Raw genomic sequence first — 24,831 nt, 5'->3', positions numbered from 1 at the left:
TCAGCAAGAAACGTTTTTCGGCAATAGACAAAATGTCAGGATCTGACAGATTCAACCAGTAGAATTTTAGATGAGCAATAAAATTTAGGTGATTTGGTTTGTGCAAATGTACAGTTTCACATTTTGTATGAAAAGTTCTGTAATAAGTACCCCAAATTCAAATTACATTAAACATTAAAAAGACTGAATAACTGCTTTTTTGTGAGAAAATCTCGGCCCTGGGAATCATCTCTCTGTTATGAGAACAGTGTGCCATTTCTGAGGTTCAGAAATACCCACAATGCTTTAACAGAGGTCCAAGAGCTTAATACATTTTTTTGTGGCCTTGCACACGCTTGCACCTGTCACTTCACTTCCTATTGTGGAACCATGTGAAATATATCTCCGTTTAGAACCTGAAGATCCACGTTGTGTAAAATATATTGTATACTACAACATCTACTGAAGCTCTGCAGGAGTTCTTAGTGATCACATTCGGTGTTCTTCTGTTCTTTTTTATTGACTGTACATTTTATTTGTTTGTCTTACTTTTTTGTACGGCGTCATATTTCAGTCCCAGATTCTTGGCATTCTGTCACCTGACTGAAGGGCTTTCGAAGTGTCTCAAATGTCACATAGCGATCTTCTCCAGAATCCCCCCCTAACCCGCATCAATCTCCAACTGCACACCCGAGCCCTCGGCTCTTATCACTGGCCACTCAGTCCCTGACGTCCACAGGGGGCTGCACCTTAATTTGGAGGACAGCCATTTGCTATTCTTAAAACTCAACTCTGTGGTGCAGTGCTGAGGGAGAGATCTCTGTTCTCCCTCCACATCTTTTCTCCTGCCTGTAGCTTTGTCTTGGTAGTATGGTTTTGGTTCTCGTTTCCATCGAGCCTGCATGAAAGACTTGATTAGTGAGTGAAAGGTTTTTGCTGCTTGTGAGGAGGTTTGCTGTAAATCAGTCATGAGCTCAAGCCTCGTCAACTCTTTAGCCAAAGTCTATGATCCGAACCCTCTTCATGGTCAGAAGCCTGCTGGAAGGAAACTCTCTCTTAATGGATCAGACAAGTCCCAAGCTTCTTCATCTCCATCGTCATCCTCCTTCCCTCATGATGCTGCCCTGCGCTGCGTGGAGAGCCGAATGGACTCCTTGAGCTCTCAGATGGAGCACTTGCTCAACATGCAGCAGACTGTCTTGACCCGGCTGGATGGCTTGTCCCAGGATGTCAGGTGTATGGGTCGGGATCTGGCGTCTATGCGTGAAGAGGGCCGTGGGGGGAGACGTGGGTCAGGGGTTGAGGTGTGCAGGGAGCTGCGCGGGGCCGTGGAGAGGACCAGCGAGCGGATGGAGAGCCAGGGACGCAGGCTGGAAGGGGTGGAGAAGCTGGTGGAGGGCACCCAGCAGGTGATCAGCTTCATTGGGGAGGTGGTGAAGAGCTCCAGGCTGGTGGAGCTGCTGTTTAAACAGCCTGGGAACAAGAAGGTGAGAGGTTCAACAACATTACAAGTGAGATTTTCTTGCAAGAAGTGGTCCAAAACAACCTCAAACTCCATCTAGTTCTCATCTCCAACATACAGAGTACTTTGAAGAAGGTGCAGTGCAATGTCCCTGTGGTGGTTCTGTTACTGTGTGCTGTGACATAGTGAGAGGTCTTATTGCATTGTGATCATTGCGGCACATACATTAAGTGCTGTCCAAAAGGTTGCAAATGGCATCCTGTTGATGGAATATGTGACCTGTTTGCAGTGACTAAAACCTGAAGACTGTGTCGGTAAAATAGATGCAGTACATCTTCAAATGGCTCTTAAGAGTTGTTTAAATTCCCTCTTTGCTTGTAAAGCTGCTTTTCATTCCTTTCAGTTCTGATATGGCTCCTTGTAAGTCTATTATTAGCTCTGCTGTACTTCAACATGTCGGTCTGTGTAATGTTAAGTAATTTTCCTTCCTGCAGTGACTGCCATTTGCCTCTGAGGGTTAAATGATTAGAGTCAGACTGGCTATCTTATCCAAACTATGTCTCTATCAGCAGTGGGTTGGACTGCAGCACTTGTCTGGCCGGCTCTGAATAGGTGACATTACTGCATTGATTGATTCGATGGGCTGGCGTCTTTGTATGAAGCCACACATAGTCTGCATTACATTGTGCATATTTATTATTCTTGATGCTTGAAGGAATATGTAGTGAAGAACGTACTGAGGACTGTTGCATAGCTTTTACTGTCCTGTCTTCATAGAATATCTGCGTTTGTTTGTGTGTGAGATTAAACAAACGTATTACACAAGACAGTCTCTGACAGACTGTTGAATGACAGAGAAGACCTGAGCTTCTTATCTGTAAAAACATCAGTGTCATGCATAGAATATGATGTATTTTACTGATATTGCCCTTATATTGTGTTCTTTAATCACTGTATAGTACATGTGGGAAACTGAATAAAACTTTCTTGTGTTGTGCGTCATGTCGTCTACTGCACATAATACATGACCTTTCCTCTTTCTCCTGGAGGAGGCATCTATTCCCCAGAACATTATACTTGAGTTACGGTGGCAACCCTGCCAACACCATCAAACACAAAGACTGTTTCTCAAATGGAAACACATATATAAGTCCACTGTTCCCATCAGAAATCAGACTCTTTACTCCATAGATTACTTTTGACAGTGAAAAAGTATTGTTGCAAAGATGAGACCTTGTGCCAGAGTTTGGACCTGGTTCAAGTTGTTCGTGTCTGTCTCTTTGTGGATCTGCTGTCTAATGCTTCATCTTTGTTTCTTCTTTCTACAACAAGGCAAAGGATGACAAGGATAAAGCCAAACTGAGCCTGAAGGGCTTGAAGGCCCAGAAGAAGAGGAAACCTCTGGACACATCGGGTAGGCTGAAACAGGAAATAACACTTTACGTCCAATCACCTGAGTTCATGCAGAGACGTGAACAGCATCTTTGTTCTTTGATGATCTGCTGGAATAGATGTGGACTACAGCCCGACCAATACTGGATTTTTGAAGCAAATATAGATAACGATATTTGGGTGTTTAAAAAGTCCGATGATACATCTGCCAATAGTTTTTTTTTTTTTACATAAACACATGATGCAGATCCCTTAGATTTGTGACCAAAATACATGCTGAGTGGAACATTTTACAGTGTAAAAATTAACTCAACAGAGCTCTCTGGTGGACAAACTTAACTTGTCATTTCCATACTGCAATTTCTTGTTATCAGCCGACATATACACCAATACAGATATATCTGTAATAAGCTAGTATCAGGCGCTACATTGGAGTGGCCAATTGAGCTCTAATATGGACGTTAACTGCGTGTGGTTAAAATATTGTATGAAATATAGTATATATATATCATGAGTGAATTTTATCCATGCCAGGGTCGAAACACATTTGAAACTACAGTTTGGAAGTTTGAATGTAAAAGCAATAAAGCGTCCATACAGAGGGGCGATAATCCCTTATGGTTGTTTGATTTGTTTTTCCCTCGTCAGACACGTCCTCGCTGAATGAGCCTGTGCTGCAGGAACAGGTGGAAAAGCTCAACAGGCAGAACACCGAGCATTCCCATGGAAAAGCAGAGGCTGACAATCAGACAATCAGGGGGGAGGACAGGGGAAGTGGAGGACGAAGACAGGAGCCGGCAGAGCTGATCCTGGATGGACCACACACCTCTGCCGCCCAGTCAGAGGAGAGGAAGAAGGCAACGAACGAGAAAGATGAGGAGGAGGAGGATGTCTTTGAGGACTCGGAGTCAGAGGAAGGGGAGGAAAAGGCAGACGATTTTAGTCCAGAACAGGCTGGAAAAGTTGAGGATGATGGGAAGAAAAAGCATAAAGGAGAGGCAGAAAGTGTCATCGCAGATATCTGCAAGACCTCTCTACAACCACAGGAAAGGTATTTCCAGCCAATCACAGTTCATCCTTGTGCTGTCCTTTCTGTCAATTTATGCAAGTCACAGAAGTCAGTGAAGAGCAAATTCTTTGAGGGAAGGAGAAGAAAACTAAAACGAAATTTAATGAAATAAAATATTCAAGTGTTCAATGTTTTCTTTCATAAACATGTGTAGCTCCGAGGAGGTCGGCGACGTGGCCACTTGCAGCAAACGTCGTGTCACAGAGGAAGACCTGGTGAAGGACGACCTCAAAAAAAGCAGAGTGGAAGACAGTAAAGTGGAAAATGCTGATGGACAGTTGGTGGAGGGGGGCGAGCCTCAGGCCTCCAAATCTGACGAAGTGAAGACTGAGGCGGAAGAGGAGGGGAAGGAGGGAGAGTCGGCAGGGAAGGAATTTACGATTGGTGAGACATTTACAGTGCATGAATGCATGAGAAGCAATCCAAGAAAACTGCAGCTGCCACTGAGAACACTGAGGTTTTTGCAGCTTGTTATCGTGGATGGTAGGAATCAATAATAACGATATATAATAACGATAAGTTTATTAGTGACTATATCCACGTTTGTTTTGAGATGTAGACCTTTGATCAAGTTAGTCAAATGCTGTTGTGTGTATGGTCTTATATAACCATGTGCTGAAAGAAAAAATGCCATATTTGCTTGAATTCAATGAACGGTGTGTAATACACTATTTTTGCACACATTTTTGACGTAACATTTAGCCACATGAAAATACAAGACCTTCAGTCACAAAGACACATTTCTTTAGTTAAAACTGTGAAGAAATGATCAAATAGCACAACTGTGAGGATGTAGTTCAAGCAAAAACACATTTAATCCATCAGAGATCCATGTAGGACTCCTGACCTCAGTGTTTCCAAAGTCCTGGCTGTGGTCCTGTTTGGCATGAATCCACTTTTGTGCCATATTCAGGTGCAGCAGGCTCTCCATGCCGACCCAACTTGGTTGTTAGTTGGTGACATTTAACCTTTCGTTCCTCAGACTTTGAAGCAGATCCAATGTCATAACACCACGCCTGCTCAAGCGTCACCAACATGTCAGTCGGCACAGCTGGCAGAGTAGATAATGAGGCATCGGCATGCTGCTATTTTGATCCACTTTGTTTCTGGGGTCGTTCCTCTGTCTCTGTTTCATACTCTCTGTTTTCAGCAACCCCAAATTCTTCTCTTCATTCATTATGTCTATATTTCTTTATGGTCTCTTCAGACTCAAGCCCTCCACCGTTAGCACCTTTCGACCACCGCATCGTGACTCCCAAACCTCATCAGATAGCCACCTATTACACCATCAACAGAGACGAGGTCCTGGGAGGGTGAGTAGAAAGAGAGCCATGAATACCCAGCTCAAAATGTTCACTTCACTCAGTTACAGCCACAGACACTTCAACGCATCTGTCCTCTCCAGTGAAATAAAAGAGCATCTCACACCCTGTGAAGCGATGCCTAATAGTTTTTTCCAAGACCCTTTTATTGCCCCCTAAAGGGCAGATGATTTTGAGCCTCGGGGGGCACTTGTAAAATAGCGGGCCTCTCTGATGTAATAGACTGGTGCTAAATCCTGCCTCTCGACTGGAGATTATCCCTCAACACGCAAGCACATTCCTCAAATCACTGACATGATGGCATAATAAATAGCGCTAATTACAGTGTGACTGAAGGAGCTTAATATGATGATGTACGTATATCAGGAAAAGCTGCAATTAATTATTATTTTCATTATCTAGTCTTCTTTTTCTTACAATTAATCGATTATTGTTTGGTTTATAGAAGCCAGAAAATTAAAATTACAAGTTCTCAGAGCCTAAAATTACGTCTTTAAATTGGGTGTTTTGTCTGACCAACAGTCCAAAACTGAAAGATATTCAATTTACAAGGATGTAAAACAGAAAAGCAGAAAATTCTTTGTTTGAGATGTTGGAACCAGCAATTATTTCGAATTTGACCGTGATAAATTACTTAAATAAATTGTTGTTGATCATTTTCTGGTGATAAGAAGTCTGATGCTACCTCTGGTATCTACGTATGTGTTTCTTTTCTTTCATTAGGGGACGTTTCGGACAAGTGCACAAGTGCATGGAGAACTCCTCGGGTTTGATGTTGGCTGCCAAGATCATCAAAGCCAGGAGCCAGAAAGAGAAGGTGCAGTAATGATCGGCTAATGGACGCCGAATACGAAACAGAATACATGTTCAGCAATGGCATTGGGATGCCTGTTTCCCCCGGACAGTCTAATGGATGGTTACTTTTATCATTGCTAAGCACCAAAAAGGATTACATTTTAAAAATAGATGCAGCTCAACAGCCCAGAGGGCGGGGGCATGAGGCAATTTGTCGGCCTCGTCCTGTCTTTCTTGCTCTGGATCATCTGAAAGTGATGTGAGAGAGGTCAGGTGTCCGAGCATAGCTCTGTGGTTACATTATCATCTGAGATATTCGAAAAGCTCAGAGCCCACCAAAAGCCCACCAAACACACAGCCAAATCCTTGGCTGGCTCATGTTGCTGTCTGTGATCATCCATGACATATATATACAATAGCGTGCGTGGATTAGAGCCTGAGATGCAATGCGGCCTTAAAAAAACTACAGCAAGCATCCGATGCCAGCCGATCTTCATTTATCCAGTGGCTGCGTCCTCTTTTTCAATTTGTCTCCTGCAACACACTGAAAAAATGTCTGAATCAATAATGTCCAATGTAGCTGGTGACTGCACTTCATAATAAATTCACTTCAGTAGTTTGTCTGTGGAAAGTATTTACTGTGAAGCAGCTGCAAGAAATCAGCTTGTATTAACAGTGGCTCACACAATAATAGGCTTCATTACTGGTCCGATTGCTCGATAAAGGAGAGTAGAACAGAAAGCAGTGAGACGTCCATCTCTTCTCGTAAAGTGAAAACAGGAATCAAATAAAAACTATGTTACACAGGAGTTGCACAGAAGTTACAAAGGATGGCAATACAGAAGGAACATACTAAAGAAAGGGTTCGATAAAATATAAAGGACCTTACTACTCATCCAAGGTTGCTCTCTCTCAACGTTTTGTTTTTCCAGCCTAAAGAAAACAAAAATCCCTCCACAGCAATCTACTTCTATGGTTTACAAGCACTTTGCATGTTGGCCCCTCTGCACTTGTTGTGTTAATTGACTTGAATGTGGTCTGTCTGTCTCTCAGGATGTGGTGAGGAATGAGATCCAGGTGATGAACCAACTGAACCACGCCAACCTCATCCAGCTGTACGCCGCATTTGAGTCTCGCCACGACATCATCCTGGTCATGGAATAGTAAGTCAGGGCACCTGAATGTGTGTGTGTGTGTGTGTGTGTGTGAAGTTACAAGCTCTTTCTTGCTGTAATTATGTGTGTGCTTCCCTTTGTGCTGTAGTGTGGAGGGAGGGGAGCTGTTTGACCGCATCATTGATGAGAACTACAACCTGACGGAGCTGGACACGGTGCTGTTTATACGCCAGATCTGTGAAGGGCTGCAGTACATGCACAAGATGTACATCCTACATCTTGACCTCAAGGTAAACCTGCTTCAACGTAGGAACTCGTCACTGTCAGCAACATCTTATCTTTTTACTGTCATATTGATTTCTATGCCAGTTTTCTCTTTGCCGTGCACTCTGTTCCCCATCTTTAGGTTTACTCTTTTTCAGCCCAAATCTAAACTAAAATGTTGTTTTCCATTATTTATACTCTGTTCGTGTCAAGCTCTATCTCACTCTTTAGTTATGGTAAACTCCTTACTGGGATTAAACACAATGAAACGATCGTTACGGCTTTCAAAAACAATGAGAAATCTCCTTTTGGACGACAGGATGCTCTGGGGTTAAAAAAGCTTTCCACACAATGCTTTCTGTCCTGTTTTAATGACTGTTTCTCTTGGCTTTATCCACCATAGAGGGAAGAATGTGTCTAAAAAACAGCATTCAAAACCAGCAATTTACTGTAATTGAATTGTGATTACAATCCTCCCCTTTTCTTCTTTTTTTTTCAGCCTGAGAACATTCTTTGTGTCAGCAGAGCTACTAACAAGATTAAGATAATTGACTTCGGCCTGGCCAGGAGGTAAAACTGATCATCTATTTACGGCACCTCACGTTTTACAACAGGAGGCTCTCAGCCCCGGACATATCTCTTATGTTTCTGCCGCTGTGTCTCTGACAGGTATAAGCCCAGAGAGAAGCTGAGGGTCAACTTTGGAACACCTGAATTTTTAGCTCCTGAAGTCATCAACTATGAGTTTGTTTCATTCCCCACAGACATGTGGAGCCTTGGCGTCATCACTTACATGCTGTGAGTTGTGGTTGCTCATTCGTCACTAAAAAGATTAGTTAATCTCGCATGATCATCCCTGAGCTAGTGAGCTGAAATCCTTGTTTCATTCGAACGATTTTTGTCATCTTATTTTCCAGAACAGGTTGCTTTGTGATGTTCATGAGGAGCAAAATGTTTCTCATGTATAGAGAAACACCATCTGTTGATATTTGGTATAAACAAATATTACGAACTTATTGTCTCATAAAGAATAGCTACAGTGTAGAACCTTACGTGAAGCATAATTTAAACAGATCCATGTGTGCACAGATGCATTCAGGATCATTACCGTCAGCCCCAGACCGGCAGGTTTAACGAGGACAGACAGTTTGTTGTGTGAGCTCGGTGAAATTGAGAATGAGGTTAATGTTTTGTTTTACTGTCCCATCTACCAGGACGTAAGACATGTACTTTTAGTAAAATGTCCCTCATTTCGGTTCATTTCTTTGTGCTGGATGGTCATGAAAGACTTAGGTTTCAGGAAGGAAACCTTTTTTTTTTTTAACAAATTTCATTTGTCAAGCTTGAGAGAGAAAGCAGAATATTTTGTTTAAGACCGAGCTGTAAAGTAACCTGTAATTTTGTAATGAAATGAAATATTTGACCACTGCAGCTGTACTTGTGGTGTCTTGTAAACCCGAAAATAAAAGAAAATCAATCAAATAAATAATTCCCTGACCTCTGTTTCCTCCTGGTCCAGGCTCAGCGGCTTGTCTCCGTTTCTGGGGGATGACGACAACGAGACACTGAACAACATCCTGGCCTGTCAGTGGAACTTTGAGGAGGAGGAGTTTACGGACATCTCGGACGAGGCCAAAGACTTCATCACCCGTCTGCTGGTGAAGAGTAAGAGCTGGAGGATGAGTGCAGCCGAGTCCCTCAGACACCCCTGGCTGTCAGACCAGAGTCTGCACTACCGACTAAATCTGAAGGTAAAGACCTGCGTTCTGGATTTAAGACCTCCACGATGCACTGTTGTGGTCAGAGCTCTGAACATGCAGGAGGACACATTTGCAAGCTGCTTCATAAAAAGTTAACTTAAAAACTTTTAAAATGCGATTCCATCTTAAAATTCATAATTCATATATTTATTTTGTTTATTAAAAAAAATATTTTGGGATCATTTTTGACTTCAGTAGAGAGGTGGACCTTGAAATGTTTCAACTGATCAACTGATTATGATTATGCATTGAAAAATTCTACAATACATGTATTTATTATTATTATTATTATTATTATTAAGATTAAGATTAAGATAGACTTTATTTATCCCACAGCAGGGAAATTTACAAGTCACAGCAGCAAAGACAGAAAGAAACACACAGCAGACAGCACTGTGTCAATAACCAGAAGTATTTTTTTCGGGAAAAAAAAAACTTATATACATAAGAAATAGATATGGGAAACAAAATAAATATATACACGAAAAATATAAAATTACTATTATATTTTAGTTTATATGGCTCAGTTGCAAAAAGTTATAGTTATGAGCATGAAAGTTCATTCTTGATCTGTGGAGCAATATGTGTGACAAAGCTAATAGGTACTAATAGATGGGCACACACACCAGTGTTCATACAGGAATTTGCTCTCTCATTGCAGAAAAACAAGTGCCACTCCACACATGCTCCCTCTCCAGAGAGCCAGACAGGTAAGATTAATATTCTCCTGTTAGTCAGCATTGCAGGTGATTCATTTCTCATAGTACCATCTTCACGTATGAACTGAAAATCTGAAATCTGCATTTTTTTCTCCTAGAAACACTGTGAGGCCCTCAGCATGCCTTTCGACAATGTAGGGCCCCGGAGCCCAACACTGGACCAATGCTGCTGTACCTGTATGGCTACTGGATAACTACTCTCTGCCTCGCATCTTTGTGTTAGCTTAGCTCCACAGCTTGTACTTCTGGCCTGACTAGGGTTCGGCCCGCAGGAAAAAATACTTTTTTTAACCACCTGCTAGCATGGTTACTGTCCTGTACAGCACAAAACCTCAGACAGAGGACTCTCTAGCTCTATGGTGGTAAAAGAAAAAGAAAAAAGAAACACCTGTGTCTCAATGATGAATCCAAAATATTAGAGACTAAACTCCTGAATTACTTGTTACTTCTACAACTTCCACGTGAATCACTGAAAAGTTAAAGAAAAACTGAAAATCAGCAGTTTAGCGTCAAACAGACTCTCATTCTCCCTCAGACGGTGATCAGTTTGTCACGTCGCCCTGTTTTGTTGCATGCTTTGCACTTTTTGGCCTATTTCTTCGAGATTTAGCAAACAACTTTAAACTAAATGTAGACTGAATGCTATTATTTAAATAATATATTTTTGTGAATACAGATTTTTTTTTCTTTCTTTTAATTTACAAGTCTTATAAAAACGTTATTTCTTTCTTGAACATAAGGTAAAACTACGTGTAGAACTTGGTTGAAGTTGAAGTCACGCCACGTTAATTTATTTTGTATATAACACAACACTGCATACCCTCATTCCCCTGAAAAGTGAGAATATCTCAATGACTGAATGCTTTCTGGTTGGTGCCATAATCAGACCACGTTTCTGGTACATTTTCACTGTAGACTGGATTTCCTTCTGTATGTGTTCATGCCACTAGCTCGCCTTTGCTTCGGCAGTTTGGAGTAGCCCTCTCACCTTCCATGAAGGCATAACGAACAACAGAATACTACCTATGAATGATTCATGTTTATGACTGAAGTGGATTCTTATGTTCATTTATTTACTGGTTCAACACCAGACTGTACTTGAAGTACAAAGCTTTTATTCAAGATGGGATTTGTTTTCAGGGGAGACAAACAGGATTTCACTTATTTATGCACATACTGTGTTTGTGAATGCTCAGTTCAGATTGATGGAGAGCCAACAACAGAGCAGAGGAGACATCAGTTAGTGCTTTATTGTCCCGGTCTTTCTAAGAGACGGGAAGTCGGATGAACATTCGTCACTCGGTTGTTGGCTGTTCCATTTGGAAATGGAAAAGCTTTGTGATTTTGAATACTTGTTTATTTGAATTCATGATACATTCAAGTTTTCTTGTGTAATGATGAGATATAAATAAATGTAGAATATAAATAAGCAAATAAATAAAGCACACTAGAAGACATTTGCAGTGTTTCTTACAATGTATTTCTTTGGAAATAAAAACACAGAACTTGAATATTAAAATTGTGTGACCATTTTTATGAAAGTGAGTCTTTGGGTCTTCTATCCGAATGCAGGTACAGACACAGATACTTTTGTCAGTTGAACAGATAATGACATCTCCGTACACCTCTACAATCTACAGGAGCCTTTAAGAAAAGAAGAACAGTTCAAATCTGTGCGACAGTAATTACTAAAGAGGGGAAACAAATAGATTGAAATCATGTTGTACAGACAATAATAAGACTTGCTGTGACGGAAATCTTTTAGCCTCAGATAAAAGTGGCATAATCATCATAGACAATCATCACATTCCTAAAATACATCCTTTAATATATCCTTTAATCTGTCAAGAATTGTACAAGAAGAATTGTCAGTGCTACATTTAATTGTCTTGATTACATTTAATGATTTGATTTGACTGATGAGATTCTGTTTGAACGTCTGTATTGATGGTTGGATGTCCAGTGATTAATGCAGCACTGTTGGAGCTACAGCGTCTGGAGGGTTCATCATCACGTCACACATTCAGCGGCTGAGAATCCAAACCTCATTCAACAGCTGATTCAGTATCGTTCACCTGAAAAAAAACAAACTCCTCTCTGAGCACGGTGAGGGATTTCTGCCTGTTCAGGAGAGACGAAGGGAGTGTAAGACAGAGAAGACAACTAACATGGGTCAAAGTAGAAATATGAGGGCATTTCTCTCCTTACTTGATGTGTTGAAGCACTTCCAATCAGCTTCCCCAACTGAGAAATGTTTCCTATAAACATACTAGACGTTGTCTAGTATGTCAGCTTTCACATAAAGCCTCTCTGTGACATGTTTTGAAATGTCTATAATATCTACGTGGGGAACTTTCCAGTACATCAAAATATCAGATTGCTGTCTCAGCTTAATTTATCAGACTAAATAAACAAGTGAGAGGCGCTGGGGACAGGAAGAGAAGAGGAAGTCCAGCTCCGACCAAAATCTATAAATCATTTCACAACCTCGTCTCAATTAAATCTCCAAGATCTGTTTATTTCTGTCTGACGTTTCAATAAGATACAGAGACACATTCTTCTTTCTGTTCAGTAGATAATGGGACTCTCACCATTTGAACACGGATGTTACTATCTTATCTTTTTAATGTTTGCTGGTGCCTTGTGTCTGGGTTTGTCAGCCTCCCAGGTATGACCTATAGAGGCATGCATGTGACAGACTGGTCACCCTGAAAGATACCCCTCCCATAGGGACTGAAATATTTCATAAACTTACTCAGATCTTTTCATTTTGCCTGATCAGCTCTGTAATAGCATCTGCATTTGTGGTTTCTTCGTTCATTTATTGAGTTTTTTCCTTTAATTTGTCACTGGTGTGAACACATGTTTGTACACGGACACAAGTACACATTTGCAGCACTGCTTTCAGAGTTAAAGACAATGAGAACCAGCAGGTTGTGCCAGAGCTTAAGATGGCAAACAAAAGCTGTGCACAAAGAAAAGAAGTAGGGGAGCCATTATTCTTTGTTTTGTTACTGACCCATTTTTGAAACTTACTTTTCCACAGTTTGTTTGTGGATTCAATCTGGCTCATGGACACTTCAGAAGGGGTGGGTCTTGGGCTGATTGCTCGCTTCTCTATGAGAGTGACCATCCATCTTCTATTCTCTCAGTTGAACTTAACCCTGCACTCTTTAGTGTTCCCACAGACACAACACATGTGTGATGGATGAAGGTCTCTGCACAGCAGTGCACACACAGTGAGAGTCAAATACCTCGAAACACACAGCGAGACACCTGCCGTCCAAACAAGAGAAGAGAAGGAGAAGAGCCCCGAGCTGTAACAGAGCTGTGTGTTGTTCTCTTTTGATCAGGCAGGGTGGAGGAGCAGACTGCTGTGCTTCTCAGGACCCCAGGCACTTGTTTTTTTTTCTCTTTGTACGATGATGTTTACTTTAGACTGTAATGAAATCACACCTCGCCTCACGTTGTGCACCCTGGGAAGTCGAACAGTGAGAGAGGGCTTTCACAGCGCTACTGACACTCTCAGCTGGAGCAGATGTTGTGATACACACTCACATGTTCAAGAATAATAAGAGATTAGGAGCTGCTCTGAGTGTTTGATCGCTCCTGTTAAGATAGCGTCTCAAGTGATGTGAAATGAATTCCTCTGTCAGGGTCGATATAGAAAGTTCTGCTCCTGAGATTGTGTTTATTTTGGCAGACTGACGCGTCAAATCTATAACAAATGTATCTACTCAAACCCAGATTTTCCTCATAAATTTCCACTGAATTGAAATTAGAATTAGAATTAGAAATTTCCACACTTTATTAATACTATATTAATGCTATTAATGCTACTTGCAGTTTGTTTCATGGGTTTCCATTGGAGCAAATGGAAACATGGCCCCTTTTTATCGTACACACATTTTTTCATGTCTGACGTTGACATATTTTGTGTTTTTAGAAACTTTGGGATCTTTACTAAAATTAGAGATACGGTTCTGTGGGTTTGAACAATGCATGCCCACCAACATGCATCTGTAAGAGAGGAGGTATTATACTTGTTCCTTAAATATGAAACCAACAGACTGTGATTGTTGGACCAGGATGTTTACTGAACCACATTTACACAAAAAGTTGTCAGGGCAATTATGTTTTATGGTGCATTTCTTTATTTGGCCTTTGATAATGCTGCTGTAAAAAACGACTACATATTTAGAAATGTCGCAGTGCATGCACACACACACGAACACACACTCACTCACAGAGAAATGTCCTCTCAGCACACGTCAGCATTGTAGCTACTGGAAGTTGATTTCCTAGTGAATGTACAGAATTAGATGTTCAGAATGTCTATTATCTGTGTTTTTGCTCTCTCCAGAGCCAGAAGAGACTCACGTTTCACTGCTGCGGGGATTTTGAAAATTGATAATTTTCTAAAAGAAATCTTTATTTAGCTTCAGCATCTCTTGTCTTTGCATTCAGATACAAAGCTGAGAGCGTGCAAACGTTTCAGTATGTCAATAAAGAGTGAGCAAGACTAAATCACTGAGACTATATCAGAATCAGAATCAGAATCAGAATCAGAATCAGAAACTGTTTATTGCCAAGTAACATACATTACAAGGAATTTGCTGTGGTCTGAAGGTGCTATTGTTTTGATAACAAATAAGTAGAATATAAAAGCTAAAATAAGAATAAAAATAAAATAAAAAAAAAAAAATAAGATAAGATAAATAACAACAGTGCAGTGACCAGAATAAAGTAAAGTGTCCAGATAAAGTGTCCAGTAGGGGGTGGGTGCGTTAATGTAACGCAGTGGGGACAGGGGTGATGTACGTTAATATAACGTATAGCTTGTGTTTGTGTTCTGGGGGGGGGTCAGTGAGAGTTTGTCAGGTATAAGACACTGTGATACCCAACAACACTAATATTGGCTATTTTTTGCCAACAAGACAAATGATTAATTAAAAACCTGGGGATCAGGACCCCCACAAGGGGTGACAAGACAAATCTGAGGGCTCACAAGATATTTAAGAGGACAGGAAAGCAGAAAAAACTGCTACACCAAACTGAGTTTAATTTTCAGACATTTTAATCTTTGCTTTATTCTTGTGAATTATGAGATAATTTTACCATTATTCAGATAAAGCAAGGAAAAAAGGTCACAATTTGGTCACAACCAGTAAACAAATGCAACCTGTGAAGATGGTCACAAGCAGACATTGCTTCATTTTAAGGGGTCACAAGCTAAAAAGGTTAGGGACTGCTGGTCTAGGTATAGACCACATGTCATCTGAACACAGTAAGTATTCCTTGCAATTCCCCAGCATACTGCAGAAATTGTTTGTAACAAAACATATTAAAGAGGGATTCTTTATTTATTATTTCAATTATTTTAGGAAATGTAACGACTCTATAAAGTTACAGAAATGTTGTAGTATGGGGAACCCTGTATATGCACTTATTCAGATAATAAAGGGTTAGCTCATTCAGACCAAAGTGACAGAAAGTCAGTTTATTTGGATTGACAGACAAAGACTTTGTGATGAAAAGTTTATGAAATTAAACGGTTACTGGGAAAAATGTTGTTGTGAAAAAAAACATATGAAATAAAAACTGCAGTGATGAAATAAAAATGACCTACAAGCAACTTATTGTAAAAAGGAGGGTGAAATAATGTTTCAGTTTTGAGCTTGAGTTTTAAACATTTCTTGAATTGTTTCCCAATTTCATGTTTATATTACACATTAAATCTTTCTTTATTCATATGACATTATTATTGTATTGTATTATATACAATTTCCTACATTCAAGTGTGATCATGATTTTTCAAGAAGCACTCAAACAATGAAAAAGATCTGCAATTTGCTGATTTATGATATCAAATGTTTGCATCTGCATCAAAATACATTTAATTGTAGCCAATAATGGGATACTTATGCAAGAGTTTTTTAAATTTAAGTAAGATTATATCATGGAATAGCAAAGATTCTCACAATAAAACTGTCAGAGATAAAACGGCCTTTCTCCCTCCATCCTTTAGGCGGCGCTGTGACCAACGCCCTTCCGCCCTCTCGGACACTCCGCCCTCTTTAACTGACTCTCCTCTGCTGCTTCTACATGCTCTCTTCCCATTGGCTGATGTCACGGCCGCTTCCTGCTACGTACAGCCGTTTGTATCGGTGTGTGATTTGGTTACGGATGCTGAGGAGGCTCGTTTGGTGCTCACATTGTAAACACACGGACGGGTTTTTGTCGTTTTTGTCGGTCGGTTTGGCAACAGACTGCAAACATCCAGCCGGTCAGACATGGCCCAGTGCTCCGAGCCCGCGACCGTTAGTTCCGCGCTAAACGGAGAGCCGAAGAAGGAGAGGAAGGTGGCGGTTATCACCGGCATCACCGGACAGGTAACGTTCCCCAGGCAGCATCTAGTTACACTGTAGGGATGAATGAACGAGTTGCTTGTTAAGACATCCAACGCCTACATGCTCGTGATTTCTGTCAGGGGGGGGGGACGTTTGTATGTAACTGCCGGTGGCGTCTCCACCTGTGTCAGGTGCTAACAACCCAGTCTGTCACTATTAACTCCCCCTTTGCCCTAAAACTGAGAAATGTTTGTTTTCCAAGAAGAAATCATTTCTTCTCCTGTCATCTCAAACTCCACTACAAGGAAGTTCTCAGGTTACACATGAGCCACCTTTCCATTTAGTGTTACTTATAATGTTTTTTCCAGAGAAGTCCCTTCTGCAGCAGCTAAATGGCACCAAACAGGTTTTTATTTAGCCCATCCAGAAGTATATGTATATATATATACTGTATATCATGAGGATATATGTTTTAACTGTGTCTGTCTCTGCTGTCTTTACATCAAGGACCACAGTGGAAATAAGTCTTGGTTGCGTGTGATTTGATGTCCTCATTCTAGTATTAACTTCATGTATTCATGTAGTCAAGTTATAAGTTATAAGTTATGCATGCTGAATGAATAGAATAGAATCAGGTGACCTAAAAGTGAAAAGTGGAACATGGCCTGGCGATGTGGTTGAAATACTTATCACAATGCAACAAATGATTATTTATATTCATTCTGTTGATTATTTTCTCAATTAATCAATTAATTGTCTCTAAAATGTAATCAATTAGTGAAACATGACTGTAATGTCCCGCAGCCAATTCAATTCAGTTTACTATCATGACCAAGAAAAGTGGCAAATCCTCACATTTGATAAGATGAAACCAGCAGATGTTCGGCTTGAAAAATGACAAATAATTCATCACTTATCAAGATAGTTGATGATTACTTTTCTGTTGATCGATTAATTGACTAACAGTTTTAGCTCTAATTAGAAAAGAATCAAGTGGTTGTAGAGAAAGGGGGACAATATAATTGAAATCCTTATCGCAATGTTATATACAGTATAAATATAGATAAATATACAGAGCTCGCCTACTTAAAGTGACTTCCATAAAGATAATGGAGCATGGAACATCTGATGCTGTGGATGCACGTTTGGATGCACGTGTGTCGCTCTGTGCATGCGCTGTGACTGCTGAAATGAAGCTAGATAGCTGGATAACGTGGTAGCATTGTTGGCTAACGTTGGCTTAAGCCAGATAATCGACCAAATACTCACCCAGAGTGACAGATAGCTGTGGTAAAGTTAGCTACCTAGCTCATTTTACAACCAAATTTCACATATTGGTACCCTCTGAGGTGGAAAAGGTACAAAGGTTCTACGTTGATATATGATAGGCCTGTCCAGAGAGCATCTAATTATATATATATAATATTATATATCTAAGTTGCAACAGATCAGCTCATTTACGAAGAGCAGTCGCAGTAACATGGATGTAACGTCAGTCTCAGTCTCTCTGCAGCAGACGATAAATACATGTTATGTATACATCTTGTAATGCAAAGCTAGCTCTTATCCAAAGCCGAAGAAAACGGACAAGAGTTTTTTGTTTTGCTGCTAGTTTGACATTAACTAACCTTTCCTCCATTCAGCATGTTGGATCCAACATGAAACGACAGACCATGAAATAATTGAACTAATTGCAGTCACTAACTAATATTAGGGTTTGTGTTTAATAATTTTTTATTTGGGTGCTCTCCTACGTTGGTCAATATTACATTTGGGGTAATGACACTGATCCTAGATAAGCAATCAAATGTTTTGCCTTGAGTTAATTCCATAGCTTCTTATTAGTTATACTGCAGGAGAGAACAGGGTAAGATAAACGCTAATAATAAAGTGTTCATTTATCTGGTCTATTTTTTGCCATCATGGTTGTCTTATTTTCTTCAATTTTCTCCTAAAAGCCATCAGAAATTAGTATTTAGTAGTGTAGTAGTAGTAGTGTTTAAAAAAACCAAAACCAAAACAAATCCTGGACCTTCCTAGTGGATCTCTAAATGTGCTATACATCTAAAGGATCAGAACAAAGCTTCTACACAATGTGCCGAGAGGAGTGGGAGCTTGGCAGAACTGGCCTTACTGGTATTTCTGTACAGCGTGAATGACTTCACAGTGAGTCGGTGGTTAAATGACACTACTGGAGTGATGATGTTGTCGAGGCTGTTTGCGATCATGTTACTCTTACGGCTTTGTAGTTTCTTTGCCTCTTTGCCTGGAGGTCGAGAAGTTGTGTCGTCGTCATGGTTACAGTAGGAAAGGACAAGGGCCCATAATTAATTCTGTCATCAAACACGCCCAAGTGCATTCAGTATTATGGTGACTGAGGCTGACACATAGTTTTTTCTAAGGAGGTTCATAACTCAGTAAATTCTTATACATTTGCAGATATGCAGCAAGAAATTGGTCATTGGTTGAATTTGTGCATATTTAATCCATTTGTATTTATCCAACCTTAATGTACTTATAATTTAACTTTTGATTATTATATTTAATGTATTTGTATTTATGTAGTTATTATTATTATTATTATTATTACTCTAAAATGTACTGCGACAGTACATGTATGCCTATTTGTCATAACTTTCATTATGCCCAATATTGAGGAATGTTCTTATTAGCCTTTAAAAGTATTGTTCAGTGTATACTTTGTACACCAGACTTAGTCCTCCATCCTTTGACAGATGCGCATAAATCTGAAATCATTATTAAGAATGAACACAAAATTCATGGTTTTATATGAAAACAACAGACATAATTTCTTTTGTCATAACTTAACAGTTCCTCATAGGCCATAATTCCTGCTGTAAAAATTAAGGCACTCAGTCGCTTCTTTTTAAGTTAACAACTCAATTCGGATTTGTAGAGATTTTGCTATTTTGCTAACTATTTATAATGTGGTATTTGTTTCTGTAATATATGAAGGTGTATTAGGCCACTGCAAGCAATGTTGTAATACTGGATGTAGAAGATTTTTGTAAGTACCTTGATTTGTCAGTTATTTGACAGACATTCTAATCTAATAATTTACTTATAAATACAATTTAATTTACATACAATGTCCTATATATCAATAGATATTGGGAATAAAACTTGGAATAGAAGTGATAAGCCATATTGAGCCTTGTTCTTTGAATCAACATTGATATAATATCACCACTAGACATTCGTTGTCAACAACATTCCAAAACCAAAAAGACTCTTCATTTTCTATCATAAATGACAAAGAAAATCAGCAAATCCTTACATTTATGAAGCTGGAACCAGCAAATGTTTGACATTTTTGCTTGAAAAATGATTGAAACAATATATGGATTATAGAAATAGTTGGCAACTCATTTTCTTTCGATCGACTGACTAATCGTTAGGTGTGTGAGGTTAAAGTTGTTGCATGCAACTCTGGAAAAGACCGCTATCAGAGGTCTTGGAAAGTCATTTTCAACCTCTCACATTCCTTCTGTCAAGCAGCACTTTCCAAACCTCCTTCTCCCCTTTAACAGAAATCAAAGAATAACAGTGTTAATTCATTTTTATGCTGCCGGTCGTGGCGATGCAGGAGGCGGGCAGGCAGGCAGGCATCTGGATAGACCATCTCAGAAGTCGCTAGCTGGGCTGTCGGGGTCACAGTGATGCCATAAATCGCCTGGCTAACTACTGTTCATAAATTTCAGGGCAGCATGCTGCTCAGTCTGAATACCTTTGACTGCTGTAGTCTGTCTCAGTGTGAAGTATCGGGCAGAGAGGGTGTGAGTTATGGGAGACCACCTGAGTGCCAAGGCAGAGCTGCAGAGCCGGGCAGGGGCTCTGGCTGATAGTGCTGTTTTACGATCCGGGGTTATGAAGAGGACAGGTTCGGCCTCTCTGTTCGACAGTAAAACTTTATTTTGGCTTTGAGGTTCACACTATTTTCTTCAACTCCTCTGGTTGGGAAAACAACGCTTCACTGCGATACGACCCCTTGAACTGGTATGATGCTCATCCTACGAGCCTCTTTTCTTCATCCTTTGTTGGCGTTTGATACACTTCTCTCATTCCTTCCTCTGACTCCGCTGTTAGCAGCGCAGGATAGAACCTGAGCGAGTGCCAGAAATAATAATCATAAAGCTAAGAATCCGTGCACACATCTCCTCTGTCGCTCATAATGGCTGCTGATGGCTCCTTCAAGGCTGATTCCTCCTCTGAATGAAGTCTGCTAACTTGCAGTTAGACAGGAACAGATAGAAGTTCAGCTGCCGCCGTGGAGTTTACACAATAACTCAAGACACTATGGTGTCATGGTACAGGCGATTCAGCGATGCACCGCACGTCACAAGATCTGTGATATGCCGTTTCATTATGTCTGTGTAGCTGAAGAATCCTTTCAAATAAAATGACGAGATCATTTTTCATAGACCAGGAATCATTGATATATTTTCCATACAGGAAGTGTTTTCAGTTTTGATGAATTTTATATACATCGGAGAGGAAGCAAAGCAAGGAAAGACAACAAGACTGAACACAGATTAACACTGGAACAGAGCACTTAGGGGAGTTAAAATGTCGCCGTTATGGTGCCAGAGTAGGACTGGACCATGTGAATCTCTTACCGTATGTACTCTTATTACTCTTATTACAGTTCTGAAGAGATAAATTGCCTGTATATCTACTCTGGATCCCATATAATTAAACTGAGGAGAATAGCTGCAACATCTGACCTGAAGTTCAACCAACCAACCAGTCAGCCGAATCTACAACCGCTCATACTGTAATTAATGAGGAGAAACGTCGGAAGTGAGCCAATACAAGGAAGGAAATATCATCCACTGACATATTTAGAAATAATTAATGTTATAGATATCGTTATTGAGGTGATGGTGACACTTTTAGATCTTATCAACTTGTCACACTAGTCTCATCGTGGCTTTTCCAGGATATTGCAACTCAATATGGCTGAAATGGACCCTGAAATTTCTCCCTGTGTGCTGTTGTGATGAACCTGACCTGATCTAACATGCCCGATGTCTGAAAGAATCATAAGCGCATATATTTTTTTTACTGAGACATTAGCTGGAGTCTCCTCTCTGAGTCGTGAGCAGCGTACTTCCTGTATGCAGAAGACGCCTCTTCAGAGCTTCTGATTACTGAATCATATCGATACCAGGAAGCTCTGTTCATTTATTTCAGTTGGTCCCAAAGTGGAGGGGAGAGATTCAGGCTGCTCTTAACACAGCACGCCAACTGTTCCTTCTTACTGCTGTATGTGTGTGTTTATATGTTTATGTGTGTGTGAGTGTGTGTTTATATGTGTGTGTGTGGGTGTTGTGGGTGTTGTGGGCTGTGATTGCTGCTTCATTAAAACCTATCAGGCCTAATTGCGGACCAGTGGCGTGCTTGGCAGCTTCTCCTTGCGGTCTAATGAAAGCACATTAAAGTGATTCATTTGTAGCTTAGACTATGACAAATAAATACACGTACGGCCGTGAACTCTGTGTTTGCATAGATACATGCCTGCAGGCACACAGACGTCTTTAGTTCTTTGGGTCAAGATTTTTTGCCGTGAGATTTTTTTTTGCCTTAATGTTATGCAGGTGATCTAAGCCTAATGAGGTATCACAGGTCACAGAGCGGCCCCAGTGGTGGTATTGGTGAAGGCCCCATTAATTCACTGTTCCACCAGCAGGGGGTACTAAACTCACAGTGCTGGGGTTTGTGTGAAGACATCACATACTCCCTTCTTCTCTTTGGCTGAAGTGATGACAGCAGCTGTGTTGTTATTCTAAATGGTTAAAGAGGTTATGACTGTTTACTACGGTGTATTTGTGCTTAGTGTTTGGAATGTACAAATATGTACAAATGCCAAAAGTGAATCTTTGCTGTTTTTTTTTGTCTTTGGTGACAGTAAACTGAATATCTTTAGGTTGGTTGGATAAAACAAGCTATTTGAATAAGTCAACTTGGGTTCTTGGTAATTATTTTTCACTATTATTTGACATTTTATTGACCAAATGCTTTGTTTAGAAAATAATCTGCAGATTAAAAGATCATAAAAAGAATAGTTGGTGGCAGGCTGACACACAACATGCAGTCAGGCTTTCCATCCAAGTGAAAGTGACTCCTCATGACACCAGAGGAAGAACTTTGTCACTTAAAAATGTTGCAATACTTTGAAATATTTCATCATAAAATTGTTAAAAACGTTCATTAGAATCAGAATTAGCAGACATAAGCTGTCGCTCCTCCGTCTTTGATGTCTGTTATATTGTTTAGAACATTTCTCCTGGACAGATTGTTTTTAATGGGATGGTCAGTGTTTTTCAGCTTTTTCTCTATTATATCTATATTTCCCATCCGTCAAAACAATCATCTGTTGTTCACAAAGTGTGTTTCTCACCATTTTAAGATTGAAAATTAATTTAGCTAATAAATAGCCTTGTTCATGTGACCTGTGTAGGAGATGGGTGTCTGCCAACTAATCTCCCCAAAGCTTTTAGAGATGCAGCATAATGTAGAAAAGAGGAGGTGACAAAAGTTGTTTATTTTTATTGCTATTCTAACATTGTTCTTACTGGTAAAGGTTTTGGGCAGCGATTTAATATCGAAAACTGTCAAGAAACAAAGCTAGGCAATCATTTCACCGCAACCAGATTTCTGATCTTGTTTATTTTGATCAGATAGTCTCTGATGTACGTTTTTGTATTTTATGTTGGCGAAGTTCTTGTACGGCTGCTCTTGGATGGAAAATGAAATGAAAAAAGGGTATTGCTCGGGTATTGTATTGGCACTCGAATCGAAAGGTACACAGCTAGTGTCTGAGTCATTTGTGGTGATTAACTAAACATGGGCTTTTGTGAAAGAGTGAAAACTGAATTGATTTCTTGTGAAACACACACACACACACAGCAGTGCCGCCTTCTGATAGTGATGCGTATCCATCCTCTTAATGAAACCCCACGATGATGATGTGATAATGATGATGATGGGAATGTTGATTGGATCTAATGATAGCACACGGTGGGGGGTGGGGGTGGGGAGTGAACATTGTTAACATTTCTCCGACACACGGACTGCTTTAGTCCAACATCAACATCAGCTTTAGGCTTTTTTTTCCTTCCATCCTTTCACCCCGATTTCCCCGTTCTTAACCTTTGTTTTCTCTGGTTTTATGTTATGTTGTTCAAAGACAAAAAGCTATGCATCCAAACAGCTAAACATTTGTTTTTAAAATAATTTAATATGATTAGTGTGTGTATTTATACACTATATGCCTGTACATTACGCACAGGAAATAAATGTATCTTTTATTTGATTTGTATTGTACATTATTTAATTAAATTGTTGCCCCTTTAAGGACAACAGTTAGATTCCTTAAAGTTAAGAAAATGAGCAATACTGAGTTCACCTGCTGTGTTCAGTGGTTTCACACCTGTACTCTACCTGTATGCAGCACATGGGTTTTTTACACTGCAGACAATCAGAGGAGGGATTCAGTTAACACTTTAATAGCACCAGTATTCAAATATGAGACAATCACTGTCTTACACGTCGATGAACGTTCACCCTCCTGTTGCTGAACCAGCCCTTTGGCTTCAGTTCAGTGTAGCTATAGAGGGATCGTATTGTGTCCGAGGCTAAAATGAGTCTTTGAGGAGTTTGTGGTCTGACGTTGACCTGGCAGGTGAGCATGTAGTTGTGTGTATGTGTGTGTGTTTGTGTGTGTGTCCAACCCCCTGCTCCCACCAAGCGCCCAGCTCCCCATAACAGGAAACAGCGAGGTGAGGCCAGGGTTTATGGGCTAATACGGCCTCAAAGGAGCCTCTTGTTTTGAAACAGAGCTGCAGCTCTTCAGGCTTGTTTTCCATATTGGTCTGGCGTGGAACGCTTTGACCCTGGCACAGGGGCAGGAAAACATGACACCGGCCGGAGCTTTGAACGCCGTGGGGACGAGCGAGGGGCTGCCAGTTCCCGTGCCCATCTCCCCCCCTGGGTTAGGCAGAAACAGGTTGGGCGTCAGAGCCAACCGACCCCACAACCTGAGTGCTCAACCTGCAGAAGCTGAAAATTATCTTAAAAAAACATTTAGAGTAGTATTAAGGCATAAATTCATTTTAATAAAACAAGTAAAACATTTGCTATTTCAAAACAAGTCCAAATTAAAAGCCTTTATTCAGGAGGGTAAAAAGACGTAATGCAATGTGATCAAGAAACGATTTCATTTAAAGCTACTGTGTCTGTCAACAGACGGTGACCACATTAACCCATGCAAAAAGAATCATTCATTTGACCATCACAGTTAAATATCTCAACTTACTAGATTTCCCGCAGCGTTCAACTGCATCTCACAGTCTTCATCAGTGGATGAGGTTGTTATGGAGAATGAAAAGCACAGGTGTAAATAATAAGCTACTTTTCAGGGTCACTGTCATACTGAGACACTTAAAGTTATTATTAACGTGCATTTCTTTTCTGTTATTGACACCCTGACATGACAACTTGTCATGGTCTCCACGAAAACGGCGCAAACACCATCTTCTGATGAAGACCGTGAGATGTGGTTGAAAGCTCTTGAAAGAGATA

General features: G+C 40.2%; 2 protein-coding genes across 3 annotated transcripts in view; both read left to right on the top strand.

The window, feature by feature from the left end:
- The first annotated feature begins 947 nt into the window (after positions 1 to 947).
- Positions 948 to 10,025, top strand: mylk4b (myosin light chain kinase family, member 4b). The gene is made up of 13 exons (XM_070909237.1): positions 948 to 1,466; positions 2,774 to 2,855; positions 3,482 to 3,884; positions 4,057 to 4,286; positions 5,110 to 5,215; positions 5,948 to 6,041; positions 7,073 to 7,182; positions 7,283 to 7,424; positions 7,898 to 7,968; positions 8,068 to 8,196; positions 8,918 to 9,149; positions 9,820 to 9,868; positions 9,976 to 10,025. The coding sequence occupies exons 1-13, from the start codon at positions 948 to 950 to the stop codon at positions 9,984 to 9,986; spliced, it is 2,178 nt and encodes a 725-aa protein (XP_070765338.1). The 3' UTR covers positions 9,987 to 10,025.
- A 6,065-nt stretch (positions 10,026 to 16,090) lies between these two features.
- The window catches only part of gmds (GDP-mannose 4,6-dehydratase), a 145,907-nt gene continuing 137,166 nt past the window's right edge, over positions 16,091 to 24,831 (top strand). For both annotated transcript variants that reach the window (XM_070909219.1, XM_070909220.1), the window contains exon 1: positions 16,091 to 16,269. In XM_070909219.1, the coding sequence (XP_070765320.1) occupies positions 16,171 to 16,269 (99 nt within the window). In that variant the 5' untranslated portion in view covers positions 16,091 to 16,170. The remainder of the gene's footprint in view (positions 16,270 to 24,831) is intronic.

Source organism: Enoplosus armatus, chromosome 7 (genome assembly GCF_043641665.1).
Source record: "Enoplosus armatus isolate fEnoArm2 chromosome 7, fEnoArm2.hap1, whole genome shotgun sequence".
In the NCBI taxonomy this organism is placed as follows: domain Eukaryota; kingdom Metazoa; phylum Chordata; class Actinopteri; order Centrarchiformes; family Enoplosidae; genus Enoplosus; species Enoplosus armatus.
The sequence above is the reverse complement of the archived record's forward strand: the minus strand, read 5'-3'. Positions and strand labels throughout refer to the sequence as shown.

Excerpts from the sequence above, each read along its gene's own strand:
- mylk4b (XM_070909237.1), top strand. The coding sequence starts at position 948 with ATGAGCTCAAGCCTCGTCAACTCTTTAGCCAAAGTCTATGATCCGAAC. Across the intron at positions 6,042-7,072 it reads CCAGGAGCCAGAAAGAGAAG|GATGTGGTGAGGAATGAGAT; the intron begins GTGCAGTAATGA and ends TCTGTCTCTCAG. Across the intron at positions 7,425-7,897 it reads TCCTACATCTTGACCTCAAG|CCTGAGAACATTCTTTGTGT; the intron begins GTAAACCTGCTT and ends TTTTTTTTTCAG.